Below are 25,599 nucleotides of genomic sequence, written 5' to 3' on the forward strand. Positions count from 1 at the left end.
TCCAAAGTATTTCCTCTTTTATAGGACTCCAATAAACCAATCAAGATCCACCCAAATGGGTGGAGACATGTTATCCCTTAATCCAGTTTAACAACTACTCTTGACTAAATCACATCCTCTGGGGAGATGATCTCATTACAGTTTCAAACATACAGTATTGAATAGAGATTATTCTACCTTTATGAAATGGGATTTATATTAAAACATGGCTTTTCTTAGGGAGCATACTTCCTTTCAAACCAGCACAGCACTACACACCACACGCACCACACACCACACACACCACACACACCACACACACCACACACATACCACACGCACCGCACACACCACACACACCACACACATACCACACACACCACTACATACCACACACACCACACACACTGCACACACCGCACACATACCACACACACACCACACACATACACCACTCCACACACACCACACATAACATGTGTGCACCACACGCATCACACACACCACACACACCACACATGCACAACTATTATGCACCAGACACACACATCTACATACATGCACACAAACCATCACACTCCACCTGCACATACCACATACCTAATAAAAACCACTACACACCACCCACATACATCACATGCATACACAAAACCATTACACACCAGGCACACACACCACAGGCACCATAAAACCACTGCACAGTGCACACACACAAACCATTACACACCACACACATATATGCAAATCACAATATACAACCACATGCACATAGCAGTATATGCACACAGACTCACACACACAGTCACACATACCAGATCACACACCCCCACCACACTTATATTTTCAAAGTCCTGGATCATTTATGTTCTACATGGAGACCAAAAATTCAACCAACCATGGAGTTAAACCTTAATCTTCATGAGGTATTTATTGAAACATAGAAATGATAAGAGTAAAAATAAAATAAAATAAAGTAAAATAAAAATAAATGAGAATCAGAAGAATAAACCACTACTAGAGAAGTACCTTATTAATAGACACACAAACTGTAGTTATTTAAGTTAGAAAACATGACACAACTCTTGTGTTTCTGGAAGTAAGCTTGGCATCTCTGGACGTAGTTGTATGAACTCAATAAAGAACGGAATTCCCTTTTTTTTCCCAGTCCTGAGAGCTGTTGTTATAAGCAGCAAGGCCAAATGCTAACACAGAGGGCTCTGTGGAAACATGCTTTGATGATAACAAACTTCTCCCAGAGTTTGTTCGAGCTCTGCACACACATTCAGGCACTGACTGTCCCTGGAGTTCTGCCCGAGACATTCTCGGTGGTGAGTTGCATGTCACTTTGCAAGCTTCCTGGGAGAAACACATGCTTTTGGTGTCAGTTGAGTCCATTTCCACCACCCGCCCCCCCCACCACCTGTTTCTCTGGCTCACGCCCAAACTGAGACCAGGAGAACCCAACCACACCCATTCTTGGAAGCTCTGCCTCTGCAAACAGTGGGGACGAGACCCTCCTTTGGCTCTGAATTGAATGCATATAAATTCTGAGATCTACAGTTAGGTTGAATTTGGCTGGGTGCCCTTCGATGATCATATTTTCTGCCTTTAAAGATGCTCGGTCCCTCCAATGGTGTTGGGCCTTCTCTCTGGCTCTTTTCTCCTGCTGTCATTTTGGTCATCACCCACCCTTCCAGCCCACTTGGTACCGTTCACAATTCTTGGTGGCATGAGGCAACTGCCCGCGAGTGCCCGGGGTCCAGGCTTGTGGAAGAGAGGCTTCCTTTTACCCCCTTCTCTACTTTTCAAGGCAGGATTGGGTGAGACCTTTTTTCCTCGCTCCCTCTTTCCTGTTTCCCTGAACCCTTCCTTTCCCATTGTCCCAGCTTCCTTTACTTTTACCTTCATGCCGTCACTGCTACTAGAAGCTCCTGCTGAGTGATGTTGTAACACTCAGGGGGAAACCAGATGTTTTCAGCTTTGCCTTCTCCCGAGGCCTCACCTGTATGTCACAAGATTTTGGGTAGGGACTTCCGTGCTTTATACTTCTGGCCTGTAGAGTAGCCCTCAAAGCGGGAAATGCTGGTGGGAAGCCTCATCACTCAGGCTGAGACCCTGAGGGATGGTTCTTACTGATGGAGGTGGGGTGGGTGTAACTTCCTGCCCCAAAGGCAGGGGTTTGGGAAGAGGGTAGGTGCTTTGAGAATGGAGAAGGGTCCGTGGTAGTACAAGGTGGGCTTGGCCCCCTGGACAAAGCTGTGCACCATGGCGAGGAGGAACCAAGGCGTGGAAGAGCCAGGGGGAAGGTCCAACTCCAGGCCCCCACCCCACGGGAGGCTCCTCTCAGCCTGCAGCCTGGCCCCATCGCGGCCCCCTTTCCTCCTGAGCCTACCCCGCAGGCAGCCACTAGCTTGGCCTCGGCACATGGGGGTGAGTCAGAGATGTGTCCCACAGAGGCATGCTCAGTTCTACCCCCAGCCTGTGGTGGGGCTCCTCGTAAATAGGCTCTGGGGAGATCCTGTTAGGGGGAGTCCAGACCGAATCAGGGTCCTTGCGAGCAGAGGAAATGCGGGTGCAGGAGGAGGCGTGAGGCAGGAGGAGGCTGGAGGCGGAGACTGCGGACCGCAGAGGGAGCGCGAGCCTGCCTGCACCTTGGTTTGGGACCTGAGGCCTCCAGAACGGTGAGACGATAACTTCCTGCTGGTCAAGCCCACCAGTGTGCGGGGTGTGTTAGGGCCACTCTGGGGCGCTCAGGTGGGGTCCTGGGCAGGGCGGGAGCATGGGAAACAACTGGGAGTTGTGGGCCGTCTCCAGCTGCGCCGTCCTGTCCCCTGGCCATACCGGTGGCGGTCATCCTGCTCTTGGCACAGACCTCAGCCCCTTCCCCAACCCCTGTTCTCTCATGGGATCATGCAGCCCAACTGATTGATCTACCGTTGGGTTACATAATGATGGGCTACATATTTATGATCTGATCCCGCTGCTGTTTCACAGAACATGCATTTACTATAGTCCCAGGTGCAAAGAATGGATCCTTGTTTGATGAGCATCTACCTGTTTACAAAGATGGAAATCCAAACAGGGCGAGACAAATACATGTTTAATGTATACATTTGAATGCATATATAATATATACATGTATATATTCACACACATTACACACATGCATACATATCAGTACACATTTGTAGATATATCTGTGTGCACATGTATGCACTCCCATGTATATATTATGTATGTAGTGTTTAAATGGTACACGGAACGTCCATTACTTACTATGGAACTTCTTAAATGATATTTAGAAATAAAACATCACATTTCTGGTAATGATCTATTTCAATGGCAGTCTTAAAATACCAAACCTTATTATTGATTAAGAAATTGAAGTCAATACCTTCCTAATGCCAAATTAATATAATTAATATAATATATTAAAATTATATTAATTTAAAAATATATAATAAAATATATTACTATAAATTTGCTGCTGCATGTTTGGGAAAATAACTATCAATCAATGTGAAAGGGGTTCGCCGCTTCCCTTCCACCCCTGCAGCCCTGCAGGCCTCTTGTGGCAGACATGCTGTGGCAGGAAGGCGCGGCCTCAGAGGCTGGGGGATTCCTGGTGGGTGACGGTGGCCCCTTTGGGTGGCTGCGTGGCCCCTGAGGTCCCTGTGGCCAGGAGCGGGGGCTGGGGACTGGCCTGACCCCTGGGCCCTTCCACTGGAGGCTGCTCGCCTGCTGGGGCAGGTGGGACAGGACCGTTTGCTCCCATCACTGGTAGGGAGGCCTCGGCCAGGGACTCTGGGACTGGACTGGCAGCTTCCACCCCAGCCTCGGCTCCACCAGGGAGATGCTGACCTTGGGCCTCGGCCCCCAGCCTGGCTGGGGGATCGCTGCCCTTGGGGGGTGGCCCTGCCTGCTCGCCTCCTTCAGCCTCAGCCTGGGGAGGTGGGGGAGGCAGGTGGCACTCTGATTCAGGTGAGGGGAGCAGAGCGGCTTGTTCTAGCCCCCCGAGGATGGAGGCCCCACCCCTCTGAGGGCTTCCCAGCTGGGGTTGGACTTCTCCAGATTGGCCGTGGGCAGCCTCCAGCTCATGCATCACCTGGAGGGCGGCCGCCAGGTTCTGTGCGGCGTCCTGAACCCCACCGCCCCCCGCGACCCCAGGCTCTGGCTCCTCGTCAGAAGTGGGCTGACTTCCCTCAGGTCTCTCGGGCATTTTGGCTTCTCTGATTTTCTTGTAGAGTTCGTTGCGCTCTTCCTGTAATGCTCGGCAGAGATTCTCTAGCCTCCCGATCTTCATCACGAAGCACTCGTATTCTTTGGCTCTCAGCGCTTTCTGTGATTGGAAAACAAGCACACATGGAGCGGCATGAGCGCAGCGTGGCCAGGATGCTTTCTGGGGACAGGCACGGCCACCGGTACAGAGTGACAGCTGGGCAGCTGCTTGGTCAGGGGTGGCACCTTTCTTTATTTTGCAGCATACTAGACCTGGCTAGAATTTTAACTACTGTGTTCCTTCTGTAGGAAAGAAAGGTGGCCAGGTGTCTTCTGCTCCCATGCACAGCCTCCAGAATCTTAAAGTCGAGGATATGTCTGCTTCCAAGACTGAGATGGGTAAGCGCTGGTTGTGGCAGAGCACACGAGGGGCCTCCTCTGTCGTTCTCTAGATAAACTGCTCTGGGTTAACCCCAGAAGCTGTTTGCATTTAGGTTTATAAATAGGAAGCACATCTCTTCTGAATTGGTGGCAATTTGGGATAAACTGAATAGAAGTTAAACCAGAGAAACTCAGTACACACTGATCCAGGATGCTGGCTGCTCCAACTTTTCAGCCCGACTGGTTTTCTCTAGAAATGTCAGTGTGTTTGTACATGAAAGGGCTCCGGTCACCTCACCCCTTCACTGCCATCGCGCTATTCTCGATTCTAGGATCACACCTAGACTTTTTCACTTATTTGCAGGGGAAGGCCCTCAAGGTCAGGGGGCATCTCTTTCATTTAAAGTCTCAAACCCTATTCAGAACCTGACACAACATCAGCATTTCCCTGTCCTGTCCCAGAAAAACTCACTTTTTCAAAAGTAATCCTTTGTACTGTTCCATAAAATGGTCGTAGTTATTTTCTAAGTAGGAGTATTTTGACTAGATGCAGGGAGAGCTATGGTGGGTGGGAGCTGTGTGCCCAGAAAAACAGGTTCTTAAATGTAATCCATTCCTCTGTATGTGGACCTGGTGTAAGTAGCACCTTTTGATGAGGTGACTTCAGTTAAGGCATGGCCCACCTCAGTCAGGATGGTCTGACTCCTATGACTGGAGTCACTTAGAAGAGGATGGAATTCACACAGAGAGCAAGCCATGGAAAGTGAGGAGCTAAAGGCCAACGGAACCCAGAAGAGAAAGGAGAGCCCAGGCGAGGCCGCTGGGGCCTTGTCAAGTGACAGAGGAGCCAGCAGCCAGCCCCAGAATGACAGTCTTTGGGAAGAAAGCAGGGCCTTGATGCACTTCAACTCTACACTTCTCCAAACTCAAAACACAGAGCCAATAAATTCCCATAGTTTAAGCCAACCCATTGCATGGTGTTTGCCTGAGCGGCCAGGAAAGTACAACAGGAGCTAAGGGAAAGCCTTCCTCACCTCTTCGATCATGTCCAACAGGGCTTTGTTACAGCTCTCAAAGCGGGCTTTCCATGTGGCCGTGTCCTTTTCCAGCTTCTTCATTTTCTTAGTTGTCTGTGGAAAGCAGAGTGTTTGAATGTTAACCCTGAAGAGTTAATAATTCAAGGAAGCTATTCATTCCATGCCAGATCAAAAACAGTCCTTTGGTCACCAGCTACTGAAGGAAACACATGTTCCATGTCAGGAAATGAGGATTGAGGGAGAAGATCAGTGATTTTCTTTGGAATCATTTAGGTCAGCAGTGAGTAAGCTTTTTTGGCAACAGAGCCATCTCAGGACATTGTTTTGTTGTTGTTTTTCTTTCATTTCAAATAAAAACAGCTTTACCAAGTCTCATAAACTTACAATTTAGTTGATTTATTTGACCACCAGCAAGAAAGCCAGCATGGCTTTTAAAATACCTGATTTAATATATATATATCATTGTTTCAGCTGTAACTGAGTTACAGCTCTGTAACTCACACCTGAACGAAGTTTGTCTAACACGAGTATGTTTTCTGCGAGTCACATCACAGCCTTCTAGCACTTAGGAACGCTGGACAGCACTTCAGCACTACTCCTGGGGGCCATTTTAAACAGCAAAATTGCCAACAAAAAATACAAAAATGTGGACAGCTTGGCACTAAATGCAACCTTGAAAAGGACCCTTATCATCTCAGAGTTGAAACAAGAAGACAGAACATCACCTTGTTCAACCTCAATTGGGAATAGGCGCGTGGGACAACTCAAATTTTTCCCTGCTCTGTGCATGTCTAGAAAACACTGCAACAATTGATTTGGGGGTTACAAATAAATTTTAGGAAGGAGATGAATTTGCAAATGCAGAACCTACTAATAGCACAGCATATGCTGGTCTCTGTGTGCCCAAGGCTGGGTGTGGGGGCCACAGGCATGAATACAATGCAGCCCATCCTTTTCCCCCTGAGACTCGGGTTCCTGGCTGTGAGCTCACTCTCTGCTTGTTGTATTGAAGGACAGGCTATTTGATCAGGTGTGGTCTCCTTTGTTGGACCAGCAGGGACCTCACTGCCCTGCATCAGGCTGCTTTAGCCAGGGACCCTTGAGTGCCAGGGGCTGGCCCAGCTGCCTCTGGCTCCACTGAGAAGCCTGCTGAGTCTCGAGTGGCTTTTTAATGTTTTCATGTCTTACCCAAGTTAGTAATTTAGAAACATTTTGAAGTAATCAACCTTGTGAAGTATTTAATGAAATCTATAGAATCTCACTTCAGAGAAAAGCAAATGTGCTCATGGATGTCATTTATTTTTGTTAATTTCCAGGGTATTCTCAGATTACTAATAAGTCAATAAATAGACCCCAGATTGAGAACTTCTGCACCATTTACTCCAATTTTTCCAATCTTAAAACTCTTATCATTTTGAAATAAATAAAAACTTTTCAAATGGATAGATCCATCTAACAGTAAGAAAATTATAATTATTAACAAGCCTTGGTCTCTTTAAGTTTGCTTATTGAATTGTGAAACTTACATTATTTCACAAAAATATCTTAAAGTGTACTTTCTATACTTAAAAAGGTTTAATGCTTAATGTGTTTTAATACTTAAAACACAATCCAGATACTGATTTTGTATTCAGAAGGCACTAAAAAGAAGCAAGATTTAAACAAGATGTCCAATGATATTAGCACATTTATTTTCAAAATGTTTTTTAAAAATATTAAGAATGTGTTTACTTTTTTATATACATTAATTTATCTGGACTCCACAGCTTTGTGCAGTAGGCAAGAGAAATCGTACCTCAATTTATAGGTCAGAAAAGTGGAATTCAGGGAGGTACAGTGAATTGTTGAAGGCCACTTGGGGACCACATGGCCCACCCAGGATTTGAATCTGGCTTTCCTTTCTCTTTCTGGGCTCTGCCAGTTATGGCATAAGATGTATCTTCCCTTTTAGAAGGAATTCTACACAATAGTATGTTCCACTCTATCATCCTGCGCCTCCATATTTGTACTGAAGATTTGTTTTTTTGACAGCTTCAGAAGATTAGAAGTTTTTTGACATCAGTATTTACAATAACACATGATATCGCTACCTCTTGCCTTTCCTCTTTTTGAAAAAGTTAGAAAAAATACTCATTTTCAGAGTGAACATTTATCCTAGTACTTTTGAACTCTTGCTAAGATTAATTCACCAGATACTTACCAGTAAAATAATATAGCCCAAACATCATCCACACCCAGACACGTCTCATTACCTCACGAAGTGCGCTGAAATATCCTGGCGAGAGCTCGGCAGGCCCAAAGGAGAATTGCCTGTCAGTGCTTTGGGCTGATAAGTAACACTCACTTTGTCCATTTCCTGTTTGAAAGTGGCAAACACCTCGTTGCTCTTTGACAGAGTCTTCTGGAACTCTTCAAACCTTCCCGAGTAGAGAGTGAGCTGTAGGCAGAGGAGAGAGTGGGTCTATTTCAGAAGACGTCCAGAACAGAATGCTATTTGAGAAGAAATACCAGTTAAGGAAATTCACAGTTCAGTGTCGGGAGCATGTTCAGCTATTTTATTCATCGTGAGATTAACCTAGGTCGGAAAGTATGACTGAAGCCCTTCTTTCGTCAACAACGAGATAATGGAACATTTCCTTATACCGCAGCTCTTACCGACGGGCACTTAGTGAGCACCGAACAGAAGCACAGACTCCATGTACAGAGGAGCCCCACCTGTGCCTCGGAGGGGCCTGTGCTCATGGTGGGGAGACAACCTCAAAGGCCACTTGACTACGGGATGGCTATGGGGTGAGGAATTTGGGTCATAGGGGAGGTCTAGCCTAGTCCTGGCTCCTGGGAGATAAAGGGCACTTGGCATTTCCCATGGAGTGGGAGTGTCTTTGTTATGGCACTTTGTTACGGCACACACCTGCTACTAGAGGGGACCAGGTGACTCCCTGAGGGGCCTCATTGTAGTCTCGGGGTGGGGCCCCCAGGCCAGAGGCCAACCCTGTGCAGTCGGAGGGGAAGGGGCTGGGGTTGAGCTCACCAGTGGGCACTCGGTCCATCAACCCTGCTGGGTGATGAGACGCTGGACACCGGGGGCTTCCTTGGTTGTGACAACGTGCTGTGCCGGGAGGGGGCACGTCCTACTCCTCTGGGGGAGGATGCCAGGAGCTTTGAGTTTGGGGACCCTCCCCGACCTCACCTTATGGGTTTCTTCTTTTGGTCCCTTCTGATTTGTATCCTTTTTTGCTGTCTATAATTAACTGTGATCATTCATTTAGAACTCTCCTGAGTTCTATGAGTTTTTCCAGAGAATTATCAGACCTGAGGGGTTTGATAACCTGAACTGATCCCCTGCGGGCCTTGGGCATGGCACCCTTAGCTGAGCCCCTCGGTGAGGTACAGGGCTGTTTGAGGCAGTGAGGTACAGGGCAATGGCAGGGGGTAGCAGCAATCCTGCAAGCCAAGCTTTAGTAGAGAAGGTGATGCTTAAACCCAGCCTTGAAGGAAAATCATATTAGGAGGGCATGTTTCAAGTGAGTGGGGATTACTATGGATTATTCAAGTTAGTAAAACCCCCATTTTCAAGGGAGCCTTTGCTACCCAAGTTAATTGAATAGGCACAAAAGCGTACTTGTTGTCAAGAAACAAACTTGCAGCTTCCAGCCACAGGGAGCCTGCGCTTGGTAGCTGGGGAGAGTTGGGTGGCAGGCCACAAAGGAGTATCAGCTTTGAGGGGCGCCCGCGGGACAGCCATTTGGGAGCAGAGCTGAGATGACGAGTGACTGGAAGCCAGCGGCGAGACTTCCCAGTTCACGGTGGGTGTGGGGGGAATATGTGTGGGTCAGGCAGCCCTGGCACCCAGAAAACGTGCTCATCTAGAAGGGCCCATTCCCAACTGATTGAGAGTAGCAGAGGTTTTACTGCAGTAAACAACAAAATGAGAACATAAATCCTTTCTGTGGTACAGATTTTCCAAAGAAAAGTCAAGCAACAGCCGGCCAGCATTTTGGAATCACTCGTTAGTGCCAGGAGTGTGTGGCAGAGCATGGGGGCTCATCTGTGGGTAAGATCTGTGTCTCACAATTCCTTTGCCTCTAGAATAGAGAACACAGGGGAAAGGAGAATCAGGGAATCAGGAAGATGCCCTACGCTTTTTCATTCTGACATACACACTCATACACACATGTGGGCACACACCCACACCTGCACAGATACATAGTCCCATGCCCATGTTTACACTCACACACATGTGCACACCCACTTTTGCACACATACATTCACACATGCCCCCCCACACAAACACGCACACACTTATCCCATGTATAAATTCACATGCTCCTGCACACACCCACACAAGGTGCATTAAACAGTGCTTACTCTTATGATATGCAGTGCACTCTGTTAGAGATTGAATCCCATTCCCCAGAAACAGCAAGTTCCGGTCCTCACCCCTAGCCCTGTAGGTGTGACCCATTTGTAAATAGGACCTTTGATGATGTTGTTAATTAAGGTGTGTCCAAACTGACTCCGACGTGGCTGCAGTACTTATAAGAAAAGGAAATTGGATAGAAGAAAAGAAAACACGGGGAGCAGCCAGATGCTGCAAGTCAGTGGAACCTGGGAGAGAAAGGAGAGCACCACCATGCGCATTGCTAGGTGACAAGAAAGCCAAGGGACCCCAGAGATTGCGGGCTAGCTGGAAGATGCTGACCTGGAAGGAAGCAACCCTCGCCTCTGAAACCATGAGCCAATGAATTCCTGTTGTTAAGCCACCTGTGCTGGTTTGAAAGTATTGTATACCCCAGAAAAGCTATATTTTAATCCTGATTCAGTCTTGTGAGGAGAAACTTTTGATTAGATTATCTCCACGGAGATGTGACTTCACCAATTCCAGGTGGTTCTTGATTCCTTTAAAAGGAATGGGTCTGGAGTCCTATAAAAGATGAAACATTTTAGAGAGAACAGAGCTGAGAGAAATGATAGAGCCAACAGAAACTTCAGAGCAGAGCTGACACAGATGCTGACAGTTGGAGAACAGAGATACGGATATTTGGAGATGTTTGGAGCCCAGGAGACACTGCCACGAGATGTTAAACAAGTCAGAACCTGCAGAGAGCCAAGGGAAGTCAAGGGATGAAAGTCAGCCCCAGAGAAGCAAAATGAGAAACTTCCACAGGGACAGAGGCTGAACGCATTGGAGGCCAGGACCAGGAGACCAGCAGATGCCACCCACGTGACTGCCCAGCTGACAGAGGTGTTCCTGACCCATAGTCCTTTCTTGAATTAAGGTAATTTGAGCTGGGTACCTTATTTTGGACATTTTTATAGGTTTAGAACTGTAAACTTGTAACTTATTAAATTCCCTTTTTAAAAGCCATTCCATTTCTGATATAGCACATTCCAGCAACTTATAAACTAATTCACCAACCCGTTGTACAGTTATTTGTTTTAGCAGCCTGGAAACTAAAACACACTCTAACATATTCCATTCCATTCTATTTCATGTTTTCCAAATTCTGGTAGGGACTTGACTCTTGACACTGAAGGGTCAAGACTCTCTGGCTGAGGCCCTGCGCCCTGGGCCAGCCCCTGGGGGACTGGCTGCCCACACTGCACTCATCCCTTGCCCTGGAGCAGGGACAGTCACCCCCAGCAGGTCATGTTCAATTTCTATTACAAAATCCTTCACTTGGTTTCTTGGCCAAGCCTCTGCTGTTAGCATCAACTTATTTCCTCCCTTTTCTTTTTCCAGCAGCCACCTGGGGTCCTTCCAAGCCCCCCTCTTGCTGCCTCTGAGCTTGCAGGCTGCAGTGGGGTTGTGGGCAGAGGGCAGGCATGAGTGTGTGTGGTGCTACCCCCAGCCCCCAGCCAGGGGCACTGTGGCCAGCCCTCATCTCTCCCTTGGGCATGGTGTCATCCTTGGTGGCATTTTGGGTCCTTGGTGCTGGCGGTGCCAGGGCTGTGCCATGGAGAAGACAGCTGCGCCGAGCCTGGGCACATTCTCTGCCTTCGTCGCCACCAGGCTGGGCTCTTTCTCCTCTTTCCTTCCCACCTGATCTCATGGTCAGTGGTGGTAAAATGCAGGTGGATGGTGCATTTCTGAGGTTGTCAGTGCTGCCGCCGCTCGCTTCTTATGCTGTCTACAAATGGGGGGCTTCTTGCTGGCGCCAGGGGTGTCTGTCCGGGGCCATTTCCCCTCCTTGAAGTGTGCTGCCGATCTTGCTCTCCCTTAGAGGAATCAGACCAGCATGGGAGGGACGCACTGAGGCCTTGAACAGCATTTCTCCTGCCAGGGGCAGAAGTGGCAACAAACTATTCTGGGGTCAGAAATGGCATAACTGCCTCGATAGTAGACCCATAAGTGAGCGAGTGACATGCACATCCTTTTCAATGAGCAGCAAATGCAGATAGGAACCAGGACCGCATGCAGGAATCCTCCAAGCCAGCCCGTGGGGTTTGTTCTGGAACAAGTCCGGAGCGGGCCGCAGGAGCCCCTCTCCACCTGTGTAGACGAGGGAGCTGTGCTTGGTAAAAGTGGGGGTGACCGGCTGCTAACAGCGGGCTCTCAGTCTTCCCCGTGGCACTGTTTGTTCCTGTCGCTGCCTTCCCACATCCACCCTCATGATCCCAGGGCACACTACTGCAGTGACAACTGGGTCCTGGAGGCCCTCTCTGCCCTTCACAGGTGGCCTTGGCTTATATAATGGAGAGGCAGGCTGCACTTCCCTAAGTAAGAATCGTGCCCGAACCCGCTTAAATCTAGGAAAATAACACAGCTGGTCCTTGGCCCCAAGAAAGACGGAGGCCACCCCCTGTGGCCACCCCCACCCCCTCGAAGACAGTTTAACCCCAAGGTGATATGTGGAGCACTGTGCAAATGAGTCTGGGGAACTGTCTAGTTTTCAAGGTTTAAATGTTTTAAAAATAGGATGTTGCTGATTTTTGGGAGGGGCCTGTTTACACCTTACCCTACAAAGATTCTCGTCCTCGTGATTAGGTAACTAGCAGTGGGCGTTGAATGTGCCTTAAAGGCCCAAGAGAAAGACCATGTGCTCTGCTCCCGTATTTCCCTGTGTGGCTTCTCACCTGTGTGGTACGTAGTAGTAGCTAATGTTGTGATGAACAGCATTTTACCCCATAATTGTCACTAAGAATGTGAGCTCAGCGGGGCTGAGCTGCGCCTCCAGCACCTACTGCGGAACCCTACTGTTAGCGTGGTAGGGACTGGCTGATGAACTGTGCCTCTCGTGGCTGGGCCCTGAGCTGGGCGCTTTGCAGGCGTGATCTACAGGCAGCCTGCATTGGACCGCAGACTCGTGGACTCATCTCCTTCTAAAATGTGCAGCCAGGCATGACGATCAGCCACCCTAGCTGGGGGTCGAGAGCTGACATAACGCCCCAGAGAGCGCCCCGTTCAGTGGGGGGTGCTGCGTTGGCACGTGGCATGGTGGGCCTTGACATTCTGGCCAGGGCTGGGCTTCTCAGGAGTGAGGGGCCTCCGGCCTGGGGTCAGTAGTTCCCAAAGGTGTCATGACGGCCATGGACGTTGGGGTCCCAGGGGTTGAGGTGACAATTCCAGGGTCACGCCATCCCCAGCAGACTCCAACTGGTCCCCAGATTCCGCTCGGTCCTGACAGAGGGGCTGGGAGTGTTGGCGAGTCCATGGACCCCTGGTAGACGCCTTGTCAAGTTTGTAGGGTGTAGGTGGGACATTGGGTCACACTCCCATATTTTATTTCTCATATGATTAATGGCCTAGATTCTGTTGCTGGCTGAGTGACTCATGCCCTGGCCCTGAGTCTGACAATACGAATCTCTCGTCAAGTCATTAACTTCATTTCGCGTGGGGGTATGGATTATGCTCGCAGCGCCTGGGAGACCCTGGCCCAAATCTTAGGGCTCTCTCCCCCTGCAGTGCTGTCACCCCCCCTTTCCTACCACCTCTCCCCATCCACCAGGATTTCACGGGGTTCCTGCCTGCTTGAAGGACGAGGACTGAGTCTGTAAATTCAGAGTTTAACCTTTTAACTCTGAGCCCTTTGATTCTCTTAATAGTCAGAAACATAATTATGTCTTCATATTCTATCTAATTAGTGTTTTAAAAGTATTTGGAAATATCATCAGAAAATAGGTCATATTGGGGAAAAACTATTCCTAGTTGAAAAGTGTGCTTTTAAGGAGCCTAGATAAAATGCTGCGTGCATTATTGTCTATACAGTGGTATAATTACTGATTGTTTCTCTTATTTTTCCTAGTTTTTAAAATAACACTGACCAAGCATGTTTTGTTTAAATATGTTTTTTTAAAAAGCGGCATCGAGCAAGCTTTGTGTTACCTCCCATCAGCTGAGCGGTCTGCGCACGGACCTGGTGGACAAAAGTCGCCCAGCTCGGAGGGCTTTGGTCCCCTGCCCTGTGTGAGTTGCTCTCTGGTGTCCCCACCCCTTCACGCTGTGGACCTTTCTCCTGGCAGCCTCTGGAGATGGGGGTCTCCAGGCTCCAACAGGGCGACTTTCCAGAACCTGGTGGAATGGGTCCAAGGGTGTGGAGGACTGGGTCGGCTCAGCCCCCCGGGCGCGGGGAAAGGTGTGCAGGGCTGCCTTCCCCAGTCTCATCTTTGAGTCTAAAACATGAATTCTTATCGCCTAATAAAGACATACAAGTGGCATCACAAAGCCAAAAAGATGTCCCTGCTTTGCCCACAGATTCTGCTCACTCACTTCTGATCCGACCACCCCTAAAGCCCCAGAAACTTGGGTGCTGACTCTATTTTTCCAATTTCCTTTTTTATTATAAATACTATCAAACATGTGGGTACATTTTAAGTACTGGCAGTTCTGCATGGTGCATGTGAATGTTTGCATTTTGTCCTCAGGTCTGGGGGAGGAGAGGGAGAGGAGATAGGAGCAGAGATGGGGAGACCCGGGCAGCAGCCTGTTCTGCCCTCCTTTGCGTGTGAGCACACATTCTGACCTGATGTCCTTGGCGCACAAGCATTTGTTTTCCTGCTTAAATGTAATACTTTGCTTCTCTTTTGTGGAGTTTCCCTGCAGGGCCACCTCCTGCCTTGTGATACCTGGACACGGGGAAGGGCTTCTGCAGGCTTCCTTGGTTCCTGCCTCTTTCCTAGGAACAGTAGAGAGAGCACCCCATGTTGGAGCACCCCCTGCCCCCCTTACCTGAGCCTGCAGGACCGTCTCCTGCTCCTTCAGCACTTTGACCTGAAGCTTCCACTCTGCTGCCTGGTTCAGCAACTGAAAAGACAATGCATGTAAGGTCTCCAGGTCGTCTTTTACACTACCTTCTAGTTGTAATTTCATGATAAACTTAATAACTTAGGAGTTCAGCTTCTTAAATGATTTTTTTTAGAACTATGTAAAGAATCTAAGTGAAAACCTATGATTTAAATCATTATATTCTCAACTATAGATGAGTGGTTTTAATGGGACAAAAAGAAAACTACCCACCAACTCAAGCATGAATCACACAGAGTTGACCCTCCCACCCAATTCGGGACCTTCCCCAGCAATCCTGGCCAGACTCTCAATCATCCAAACAGTGCTTGACCATCTCCAGAGCATCACATCTGCAGATCATCCCAGGGCTTGCTTGTGGGCAACTGCTCCCCTCTCTTAAACCCAAAGTTAACCTTCTAGTCCATTGTTCTCTGCCGTGGCAGGCCCCCTAAACACCTGGGGAGCAGATAAAACCGCAGACCCCTCTAAGAGAGGATGCGCCAGAAGGCAGAGGGTGTGACTGGATCCACATTTATCCCAGATTCTCCAAGTGGTTTTGATATCTGAAGTCCATAGACTAAATTTTGAGAAATACTGGGTTACACATTTGACCTATAATTCCTTGCCCCCCAGGCAACCTCTCAAACTCCCCACCTCTAACAGGGTCAAACACGGAAGCTGATGGGTTAAACTAAAAAACTTGTTTTAGGTATAAAAATGATGTAAATGTAAAATGCTGAAACTGTATAAATGTTCATTTATAACATAACTTCATCTCTAACTTCATTTATGCCTTAAAACCTATAGTATCTTATAACTTGAGATGTGTAAATGTTCATTTGTTCGTCAGTCTTTTGCCATAGGACTGTAAGCATCATCGTTTTGGGTATGGATCTTGGAATTCAGAGTTGTCTTCTTACAAAAATCACATCCATAATGTGCCAGGTACAATTTCTAGTTGTATATGTGTGTGTGTTTTGTTGTTGCTTATTTATCTTTATCTTTATATAAACAAAGAGCATAAACATGCTGGTGAAGCAGCCCTATTGCATAATTCCCTATTATTTTACATCTTGCCCCCAGACTATGGCTACTCCCCTGGAGTTTCAAATTGGCTGTGCCAGGCGGGCCACGATGGCTCAGCAGGCAAGGACGCTTGCCTGCCATGCCAGAAGACCCGGGTTCGATTCCTGGTGCCTGCCCATGTGAAAAAAAAAAGAAAAGAAATTGGCTGTGCCATATGCCTGCATCTTGTCTTTTAAGCATTAAACATGGTTTTCATGGAAAAGGCTTTCTTTTTCATGCTGCTATTTCATCGGTTTATGTAGCATTCTGTTGCTTTTCAAGAACAAGCACAACTGGAAGGGAAGAAAGAACTGATTCTTGGCAAACTTGGGCTGCGTGTTGTAGGCATCGGAGTCCCTTACCTGCTGCAGGCACCCCGCCCTCCAGCCCTCGATTTACAGAGATAATGGCCAATCTCATGGGTTAGTCTGATTGGTCAGTCTGCCTACCAGTCAAGAGATTTCTACTGTATTTTTTAACATGTCCGTTGGGCATACTTTGGTAATCAGAACAAATAAGCAACAATAAAACTACTAGTTTTAACAACCTGAAGGCATCTTTTTTCCTTAGCCAACTTTTTCCTATTTCCAGACTCAACCTCTGCACTTGAAATTGTCCCATGGCCCCTGGGGTGCAGTGAAGGGAGGTCAATAGAAAAGGCCTATGGTCTCCCTTCTGCCCCCTGGGGCAGCTGGGGTGGGGTACCTGACCCGGAGGAAGCAGGTGTGCCCTTTGCACGGGGGGGGGGGGGCGAGGACACACCAGCTCACACTGGACATCTCACCACTTTCAAAAGTGGAAACCAAGTGGGCAGCTGGCTTCAGAGTGTTTCTCAGGATGTACCCCACGGACAGCAGAAATCAGAACCTGCTTCTTTGTAAACGGGGGTAGGAAGCACACTGGTTTCCTGCGAAGGCTGGGACACCCCACACTTACGCCCACCCTCGGCCTGCAGCTCCCCTGTTGCAGTGCCATCTCATCCACCCAAGAGTCTGATTGGGGAGCATGTTTCACCCAAGCTGGTAATTATATCAACAGCGGAGTATTTGTTTTCTTGGATTTAAAATAATACTGAAATGTTTTACTTCTTACTCTGAGAACTAGGTTGCTGAAGGATTTAATAAATTAATCCTTTTCTTAAGAGCATATGGACTTCTAATTTGAAAATCTCCAGTGTCTACCAGGTGATATTTTCCCAAATTCTTGTATTCTTTGCCACATTTGAAAACTGAAGCTATTTTAAAATTACTATTCTTTCTCCCCCTCCACACCTCCCCACCCAGCAATGGCAGGCTCTAGCTCAATCTCTCTCCCCCTCCAGGAACTGCACATCCCAGCTGCCCCTTACCCCACCCCCACCCCCACCTGCACCCCCCAGAATGGCAGGCTACAGCTCAACTTCTCTCCCCCTCCAGGAACTGCACACCCCACCTACCCCCCACCCATACCCACACCCCTGGATGCTGTCCCAGAGAGCTGGGGCTGAGAAGATGGGCGCCCAGGGTTTGCGACCAGCCGCATTCCTGGGCCGCGGGTGACCTTACATGCACATTGTGTTCTCCCTCTGAGCCTTGATTCCCTGATCTACAGCTCTTTGGGGTGTTTGGGGTCAATGAAATCAGTGGAGACACCATTCAAGTTCCTAAACCAAAAACTTGGGAGTTGTCTTGACTCATCCCATCCCTGCCTGTCACCTCCTCTTATTTCGTCTGCTGGTTTCACATGGAAAACATCATTTTTATCCATCTGGGTCTCTTCTTCTCCACCTCCACCCTCTAACGCGAGTCATCGGCCCATCTCCTCTGGAGTGCAGCCGTAGCCTCGTGATGACCTTCTTGCTTTCTTCTTCCGCTTTAGTCCATCTTTCACCTAGGGGCCAAGTTCATTTTCCACAGAGGCGAAGCAGCTTTGTCACTTCCCTTGCTAAAACGACCCAGGACTTCCCCATTTGATTGAGCATAAAATCAAATGACTTCCCAAGCCTTGCAAAGCCCCCCAGCTTGGCGCGTGCTTTGCTCCTTACCTCTCTGCCCCCACTCTGATTCCTTTTGCCTGAGCTTGTCCCTGCAGTCAGCGCAGCTGTGAGAGGCTCCCTCCCTGCTCCCCCTGACGTCTGTCCTTCCTGCCCCGCTGAGGGCTTCTGGTCAACCCGTCTCATGGAGCCCCTCCGCAGCTCCCCTCCATTTCCCTGGGAACGCTTATTGCTATGTGAAGCGCCTCTTCCTGTTAGTTCACTTATTGATCGCCTGTCTCTTCCCAGTTAAACTGGACTCTCCGAGGGGGCATGCCCTGCTATCCCAGGACCTTGGACGGTGCTTTCCATGGGACAGGCCCTGCAAACCATCTGCTGAATGAGGGGACGGCCCCTTAATGTAAAAGCACTTGTGGGCACACCGTCTCATACTGGGCGGGCACACATGGCTTTCCTTAGAAGCTCATGTGCCTCCTCTCAGCCCTTTTGGGCCCTGGGACAGCTGTCAAAAACCGACACGCAGTGAGACCGGAAGTGTACCCCAGTGAAGTGATAAGTACATATTCCTTTTCTCGGCTGTGCCGCGCCTCGGCTTCCTTCATCATTTCTTGCGCCTGCTCGAGTTTCGCGTCCACCAGCCTCTGCTGCAGTTCTCTGTGTTTGAATATTTTGTCCAGATGCTGAAGGAGAAACAGAGGGCACGTGGAAAGCTCGGCCTGTGACAAATGCTTGAAAAGCGTAAAAAAAAAAAAGTCACCTGAACACAAGCTCTCCAGGTTTTAAGACTTTAGAAAGAGGGGGCTGGCTGCACCGCCCTCAGTTATGGCTTGGTGTGAGAGCCCTGCATTGGTGAAGCCCCTGCCTGGGGTGCATTATGCTCTCCACGAAGTCACTTTCGCGTCCTACCCCAGATCTGTGACTATGACCCTCCTGGGAAATAGGATCTTTGAAAGTGTGATTAGTTAAGATGCAGCCAAATCGAAATGGAGTGAGCCCTTGTAAGGACAGGAAAGCTGGGCACAGACAGACAGACAGAGAAGATGGCCACATGGTGGCAGCCACCTCCAGGAGCCTGTGTTGTACAGGGACCTGTGAGATGACCTGTCCCCGTCATGCCCCCAGGCTGGGCAGCCCTGGGAGACTGGGACAGCCCCTACACTTTGCAAAAGTGGGGGCCCCAGAGTTCCACAGCGGTAACTGTCCCCAAGGTATCTCTGTAAATTTGGTGACTACACGCCACGGTGCTATTTACTGAGCTGGTGGCACAGGCAGCGAAGTACACCAGGGTCTGAGGCAGCGCCTCTTGGTGTACTGGGGCTTTGGGTGGACATGAGCCCCTTTCAGTCACAATGCGAATATGGCTCAGTTCTCCGCCGCACCTTGCCTCACAGGTTGTGAGAAGCTCTGGGGCGCCGGCGTGTGGCCGAGGTCTGGGTAAGGCCCCCAGACCCCGGAATTGTCCTCTAGGGGTGGGGACAACTGGCATCATGGGGGAGTCGCTCAGCAAACATCATGCTGCTTCCACCACAGCTGGGCCCCACCTCATGACATTCTTGGGAAGAGATGCTCGGGCCCCACCTCGACCTCTGGGGCAGAGGAGAAGGTGTGGGGTTCTACCCTTGGGCCTGGTCAGCACCCATCCCCGGAACCCTGACATAGGATATAGGGCCCTCCCAGCCTGTCCCGTCAGAGGTCTCTGTTGAGAGCATGGACACTTTCCTTTTCGCTCTTGTTCTCCCTTCTTTAGTCTGAACTTCCACTCTGCAGCTAGATTGATCTTTGTGACAAGCTAAAGTGATAGCAGGGTGTTTGGGCTCGCTGGGGGGAATTTCTTCATTTACCTAACTACTGCCACTGTGTGCTGTCAGCTCAGGGTTTCTCCTGATAAAGTCTTAGCATGTTTGTGAAAGGGCCATTTTCATTAGGTCATGTGAGTTTTTTTCTGCCTGGGCAGGCACTGGGAATCAAACCCGGGTCTCCGGCATGGCAGCAAGAACTCTGCCATGGAGCCACCATTGCACCGCCCATCATGTGACATTTTAAAGGAGAGATTTCAGAGGCTGGGTGGGATGGGGAAAGGAATGACATATCAAAATCCTGAAAGTGCTTCTGGAATTTTAAAAAGTTATTGAACATCATAAGGTCATTTTCAGATAACAAAAGCGGCTGCTAGCTCCCCAATGTAAACTATCAGAAGTGAAGCTTGGTGAGAATGTTTGACTTCTGTGTTGGTAGGAAGTGATTGAATCTCGAAACCCTTGCTTCCCCACTATAAAATGCAGATAATATATCATTACCTGGTGTGTGGACTAGTAGAGGCATTTATGTGGTGTATTGCATGGTGAGTGCAGCACTTAGCACATTGCCCAGCCCAGCCCAAGTCCTGGGTCATGGTGCCCACTATTATAATTATTACATTATCTAACATGCTCTTTTAAGCTCAAGGGCCATGCAGAATATAGACCCTTAATTTAGGCGGCGTGGGGAGATACTTTGGGTTTTTATAAAGAAGGCTTTAGTAAGGCTGAGAAGTACTATTTTAAAAGGAAAAACTGTTTTCATTTTCTGTTTACAGCCTTGCCCCTGCAGTGATTGCATTTTGAAGAAATCCCACATGACTTGCAGCCAGTTATTGTGTAATGCCGTCTGTCTTTATTTTGGATAGGAAAAGAAATTCAGTCATAAATAGTGGTTAGTTGAGAGGGCTGGTCCTGACTCTCTTTTCCCAAGTCCCCCACCCTCGCCACCCAGGTCTGGAGTTGCAAGGCCCCCCGGTCTGTGGTAGAGACTCTCACCTCCTCTCTGAGCTCATATTGATCAATGATGCTTTTCAGTTTCTCTGCAAGCTCTGTGTTCTCCTGACACAACTTCATATTCCGCTCGCTCTGCTGCTCAATCTGGGCCTGGATGTCTGTCAGAGTGCTCTGGAAATGGCCTGTGATCTCCTTCCTCTTCTCCTCTTCCTCGCGTGCCCGCTGGAGTGTTTCCTCCTGTGGACGGAAAGGAAAATGTGCTGTTATGCTGGTTGAATGCTCTTGGGCAGAGAGAACTTAAGAAGAAGTTGTTTGTTAATGATGCTTGAAATGTAATATGCCAGAAACAGAATGGCTTTTAAAAGCGGAATTTATTAAGATGCAATTTTACAGTTCTAAGGCCAGAAAAATGTCCAAACTAAGGCATCCAGAGAAAGATACCTTGACTCAAGGAAGGCCAATGCCTGTCACATGGGAAGGCATGTGGCTGGTGTCTGCGGCTCCTTTTTCCCAGTTCCATTGCTTCCAGCTTCTCATGCTACTAGTTTCCTCTCTAAGCATCTGTGGGCCTTCACTTAGCTCCTTTGGGACACAACTGTGTGTTCTGGCTTACTCAGCATTCATGGAAAGGCACATGACATTTGCTGGGCTCTGCATCCCCAAACGTCCATGTCCAGGCGTCTGCCCTCTTGTCGGCACTCCAAGCATCTCCAAATGTCTGTGTCTCTGTTGGTTCTGAGTTTTCTCCAAAATGCTTACCCTTTTAAAGGACTCAGGTAAACTAATCAAGACCCACCTTGAATGGGTGGAGTCACATCTCCATCTAATCAAAAGGCCACACCTACGATTGGGTTTGTCACATCTCCGTGGAAACAATCCAGTCAAAGGCTTCTACCCTAAACAATAGGTCTGGCCCCATAAGATTGGGTCAGGATTAAAACAGGCTTTTCTGGGGTACATGATAGTTTCGAACCCACACAGAGGTCAATGAGAGGAAACCAGGGAGCAGGTAAGTAGGGTGAGTCCTCCCTTTTTCCTAGACCAGCAGTGCTCAGCCCCGGGTGAGGTGCTCTGCATGCTTTGGGTCCTGGGTACACACCCCCAGGCAGGTGCCGTGAGGACCTTGAGTTCTGTGGCCAGTGAGGATTAGGTTTGTTTTAAAGACAATGGGTCACCCGTCTAGTGTACAGGCTGCAGTGATTCATAACGGTTTCATCTCTTGACTGTGGCCTGGTTGGTTTCACCAGCTGAGGGGACAGCTTGTGTGGTCCTTTGGTTTGGTGCAGGAGGAATCAAATAGACCTCCTCCTATTCCTCTTACGAACCATGGCCCAGGAGACCCGTAATTACATTACCCAAGTTTTGCAAATCTACTTGATCACTGCATAAACTTTTCTTTGTAAGGAGAACTTACCTTTCTCCAGTAAGAAAGCCAAGACAGCCACGTATCAATTGCAGCAGCAATTCAAGAATAGAAAAATAAGTCTTTGAATATAAGCTGGATATTTTATTTCGGTCTGAAAGAACAATTGTCCCACTTGCCAGTCAGGGCAATTGAAATGTGCTATGTAAATTTTGAATCTGAAAGTATATTGAGTTTCAGATCTTTAACTCTGAAATGAAACGTCTAATTCTTCTCTCTTTTGCTTTAACAGTCAAGACTTGGAAATTAACTTTTATATCACTTCTGTTCTCTTTTCTTCACAATCGAAACTCTCCATTCATTGCTAACCACTAACCATGTGGCCAAATTTCCTGCATGTCTATATTGAGAATTGTTAGCTTTGTGATTGTTCTCATTCTTTTAGAATAAAAGAGTTTAATCTTGCTACATCATACCAAAGATAGAGACACTTAACACTGATGACAAGCAATATAGACATTTTAGGATTCCTTTCAGTTCTGATTAATTGTTAATATGAAAGCTTGCTTCATAGTTGGCATGTAAAATTATACTACATTTAGTCGCCTACCAAGTTCCATTTATGTAACAGGATTTTTTTCCCTGAAGAAATCATTTAAATAGAAGCAATTGTGCAAATCTTTATTATGATAGTAGAATAATGTGATCAGTGCTGAAAATAGATGCTCTGGAAATATTTTCATTTATTATTAGGTTTCCTTTTTCCTCTACAGTCTTAACATTTTCCCTAATTATAATGTGACTTCTGGTATTAGAGTTGTACTTTATTCACGTAATAAAACTGTTTTGAGTGACAGCTTCCTAGGGAGATTGTAGACGTTATTGCACTTCCTCAGGGAGGGAATTAACATTCCTCGATGTTATTTCCTGGCCTTGTCACCTTGACCCCTACTATACGTGTCTCACTGAAACCACTTATGGCTAATGGGTTATAAGGAATTGAATATACCTTTGATGGTGATTGTTTCCTCCTTGCTGTCGTCAGCCTAGACCTCAGCGAGCTCTGATTCATGGAACTACAAGCTAGGACGTGAGAGCCTCTAGCACGTACAACTATTCCATCCATGAATGAATAAATCAAAGAACCACCCCATACCAGCCAGCAGTCTCAGTTTTTTACTGATTGTTGACTACAAATCAGAAGGGGTGGCTGTTAGGATTGCTTTAAACACAAGTCAAAGCATCAGGGCACCCAGTCCTGGTCCACAAAATGGTATTTTGCATTTTGCAAGAGAAAGTTGAAATCTTGCAATATCCTCTAAAATTTGAGCCCCTTAATAAGGAATTGGCAATAATTTGACCAGTGTCTGAGAAAAAAGTTTTTTCTTTTCTTTAGCAAATACTTTAGTCACAGTGAAAATTATGAATGCACACAAGATTGCAGGAGAAAATCTAAAAAAACTAAGAAAACACAACTTAGAACCAATACTGTGCCTGGCATAAAATCCATAGGTGTTCAATACTCTTTCTTTAATAGATCACTGAGTTATTAATTTATATACAGATATAAGAGTAGTTTGGACTGACTGATTCCTTTAGTCCTTTCCATGTTAAAATTGTGTGATATTCTGAAAACAAATCCTACTTATTTCTTTACTAATAACATATTGCCTGAGACACTTACCCATCTCTTCCTGAGCAGTTCTTTTTCAGTGTTGTTTGAGGCCCGGATTTATTGCTTCAAATATGTGTGGTATATATATTTTTTGAAACATGCCCCTATCATAGACTTTCACTGGTTCTTTTCTAAATTGTCCTAAATTGTGAGTTTTTATGGAGTTGCTGACTATTGAAAAGGAAATTTTGATAAGGGACAGCAAAAGTTGAAATTTCTGGTGGGGGAGTAGCTTGGGTATGCATTCTCTTTCCATCTCTTCCCAAGCCCCTAGCACATGAATTTTAGATTTGGATATACTGAGGTTAGCCAGCTGCCAGTGACTTGGAACTCTTTAGGTTAAACCCACATCTGGAAGGGCCCATTGAGCTCAGACTGTGCTGATTCTCAGAGACTACAGCTCTATACTCTGGACACTTCAAGAAACAACTACTTAAGGGCATTGGAGAGTAAACAGAATCTGGCAGATTCTGGAGGGAAGTGGACGTTTGTAAAAAGGAAATGGTATGTAGTAAGTTTCCCACTTTTTACAGCTTTTTTTCAGCTTGAGGGGAAAATGCAGTTGGCAGCTGGAGTGGGATGGGTCAAACGCTCATAGAAAACCCACCATCTTTCTGGCCTGAAGAATGAGAGTACAGAGCTCCAAGCAGCTACAGCCACTGGAGAGCAAGACGCGCCCAGGAAAGAGAAGGTCAGAGAGGGAGAGTCCCAAAGTCTGTAGATAAACTCTGCCCCAACCTCCGGCTGCCCCTGAACTCCGTGTGTGTAGGGCAGACTCGAGGCCACCTGGTCAAGGAAGAGAGAACTGAACTGAGACCTGAGCTGCTGCCCAGGAAACGGAGCTTACAATTTTACTCCAAGTTAATTGCCTGCTTTAAAACAAATAAGCATTTTTCAGAGGCATAGACTAGAATCCAGATTCTCCCCAGCACAGCAGTCACAACTTCAGGACACAATCTAAAGTCACCTGACATGTGAGGAATCAAGAAAATGTGACCCATTCTTAAGAGAAAAGATGATAAATGAAAGACTATTCTGCAGTGGCCCAGGCGTGCAATTAGTAGACAAGAATTTTTAAACAGGCCCTATAACTATACTAAAAGGTATGTAAAGGCACATATCAGTGAATAAAAAGATAGGAAATCTCAGGAAACAAAAATAAGCTACTAAAAATACTCTGTAAATTTAAAAATCACTGACTGGATGTGGTCTCCCAATTTAAAAGACCAAATCCTCAATCTTGGGACTTGCCCTTATGAAACTTATTCTTGCAAAGGACAAGCTGAGCCTACTTATAATTATGCCTAAGAGTCACCCCCAGAAAACCTCTTTTGTGTCTCAGCTGTGGCCTCTCTCTCTCTAAACCAACTCTGCAGGTGAACTCACTGTCCTCCCCCCTACGTGGGACATGACTCCCAGGGGTGCAAACCACTCTGGCAATGTGGGACCTGACTCCTAGGGATGAGCCTAGACTGGGCGTTGTGGGATTGGGAAGGGCTTCTTGACCAAAAGGAGGAAGAGAAATGAAACAAAATAAAGTTTCAGTGACTGAGAGATTTCAAATAGAGTTGAGAGGTCTTTCTAGAGATTATTCTTGTGTATTATATAGATATCTGTTTTCAGTTTTTGGTGTATGTGCTGGTTTGAAATGATGTATGTACCCTAGAAAAGCTATGTTTTAATCCTAATCCCATTTTGTAAAGGCAGCCATTTCTTCTAATCCCTATTCAATATTGTGTGTTTGAAACTGTAATCAAATCATCTCCCTGGAGATGTAATTTAATCAAGAGTGGTTGTTAAGCTGGATTTAGGTAAAGGCATGTCTCCACCCATTTGGGTGGATCTTGATTAGTTTCTGAAGCCCTATAAAAGAGGAAACATTTTGGAGAATGAGAGTTTCAAAGAGAGCAGAGAAGAACAACATGGCCAC

At 47.3% G+C, this 25,599-nt stretch overlaps 2 protein-coding genes across 6 annotated transcripts in view; one reads left to right on the forward strand and one right to left on the reverse strand.

Annotated features, from left to right (window-relative positions):
* The window catches only part of LOC143668785 (uncharacterized), a 60,406-nt gene that overhangs the window by 26,733 nt on the left and 8,074 nt on the right, over positions 1–25,599 (forward strand). Inside the window, exons 1-5 of one of the 3 annotated variants that reach the window (XR_013168550.1) lie at positions 781–1,307; positions 4,224–4,400; positions 4,507–8,405; positions 9,574–9,669; positions 10,117–17,228. Coding sequence is in view for 1 of the 3 variants with exons in the window: in XM_077143324.1 (XP_076999439.1) it covers positions 4,352–4,400; positions 4,507–4,596; positions 8,264–8,405; positions 9,574–9,669 (377 nt within the window). In the remaining 2 variants the exon portion in view is untranslated. The other 2 variants (XM_077143324.1, XR_013168549.1) reach the window with 2 other exon arrangements.
* Positions 3,065–25,599, reverse strand: part of TXLNB (taxilin beta) — a 39,471-nt gene continuing 16,936 nt past the window's right edge. Inside the window, exons 5-10 of one of the 3 annotated variants that reach the window (XM_077143319.1) lie at positions 20,674–20,868; positions 18,439–18,606; positions 14,785–14,859; positions 7,960–8,052; positions 5,613–5,708; positions 3,065–4,318 (exon numbers count right to left, since the gene is read on the reverse strand). In XM_077143319.1, coding sequence (XP_076999434.1) covers positions 3,584–4,318; positions 5,613–5,708; positions 7,960–8,052; positions 14,785–14,859; positions 18,439–18,606; positions 20,674–20,868 — 1,362 coding nt within the window. In that variant the 3' untranslated portion in view covers positions 3,065–3,583. The remainder of the gene's footprint in view (positions 4,319–5,612; positions 5,709–7,959; positions 8,053–14,784; positions 14,860–18,438; positions 18,607–20,673; positions 20,869–25,599) is intronic. The other 2 variants (XM_077143320.1, XM_077143321.1) reach the window with 2 other exon arrangements.

The sequence above is a fragment of the Tamandua tetradactyla genome, chromosome 25 (genome assembly GCF_023851605.1).
Source record: "Tamandua tetradactyla isolate mTamTet1 chromosome 25, mTamTet1.pri, whole genome shotgun sequence".
In the NCBI taxonomy this organism is placed as follows: Eukaryota; Metazoa; Chordata; class Mammalia; order Pilosa; family Myrmecophagidae; genus Tamandua; species Tamandua tetradactyla.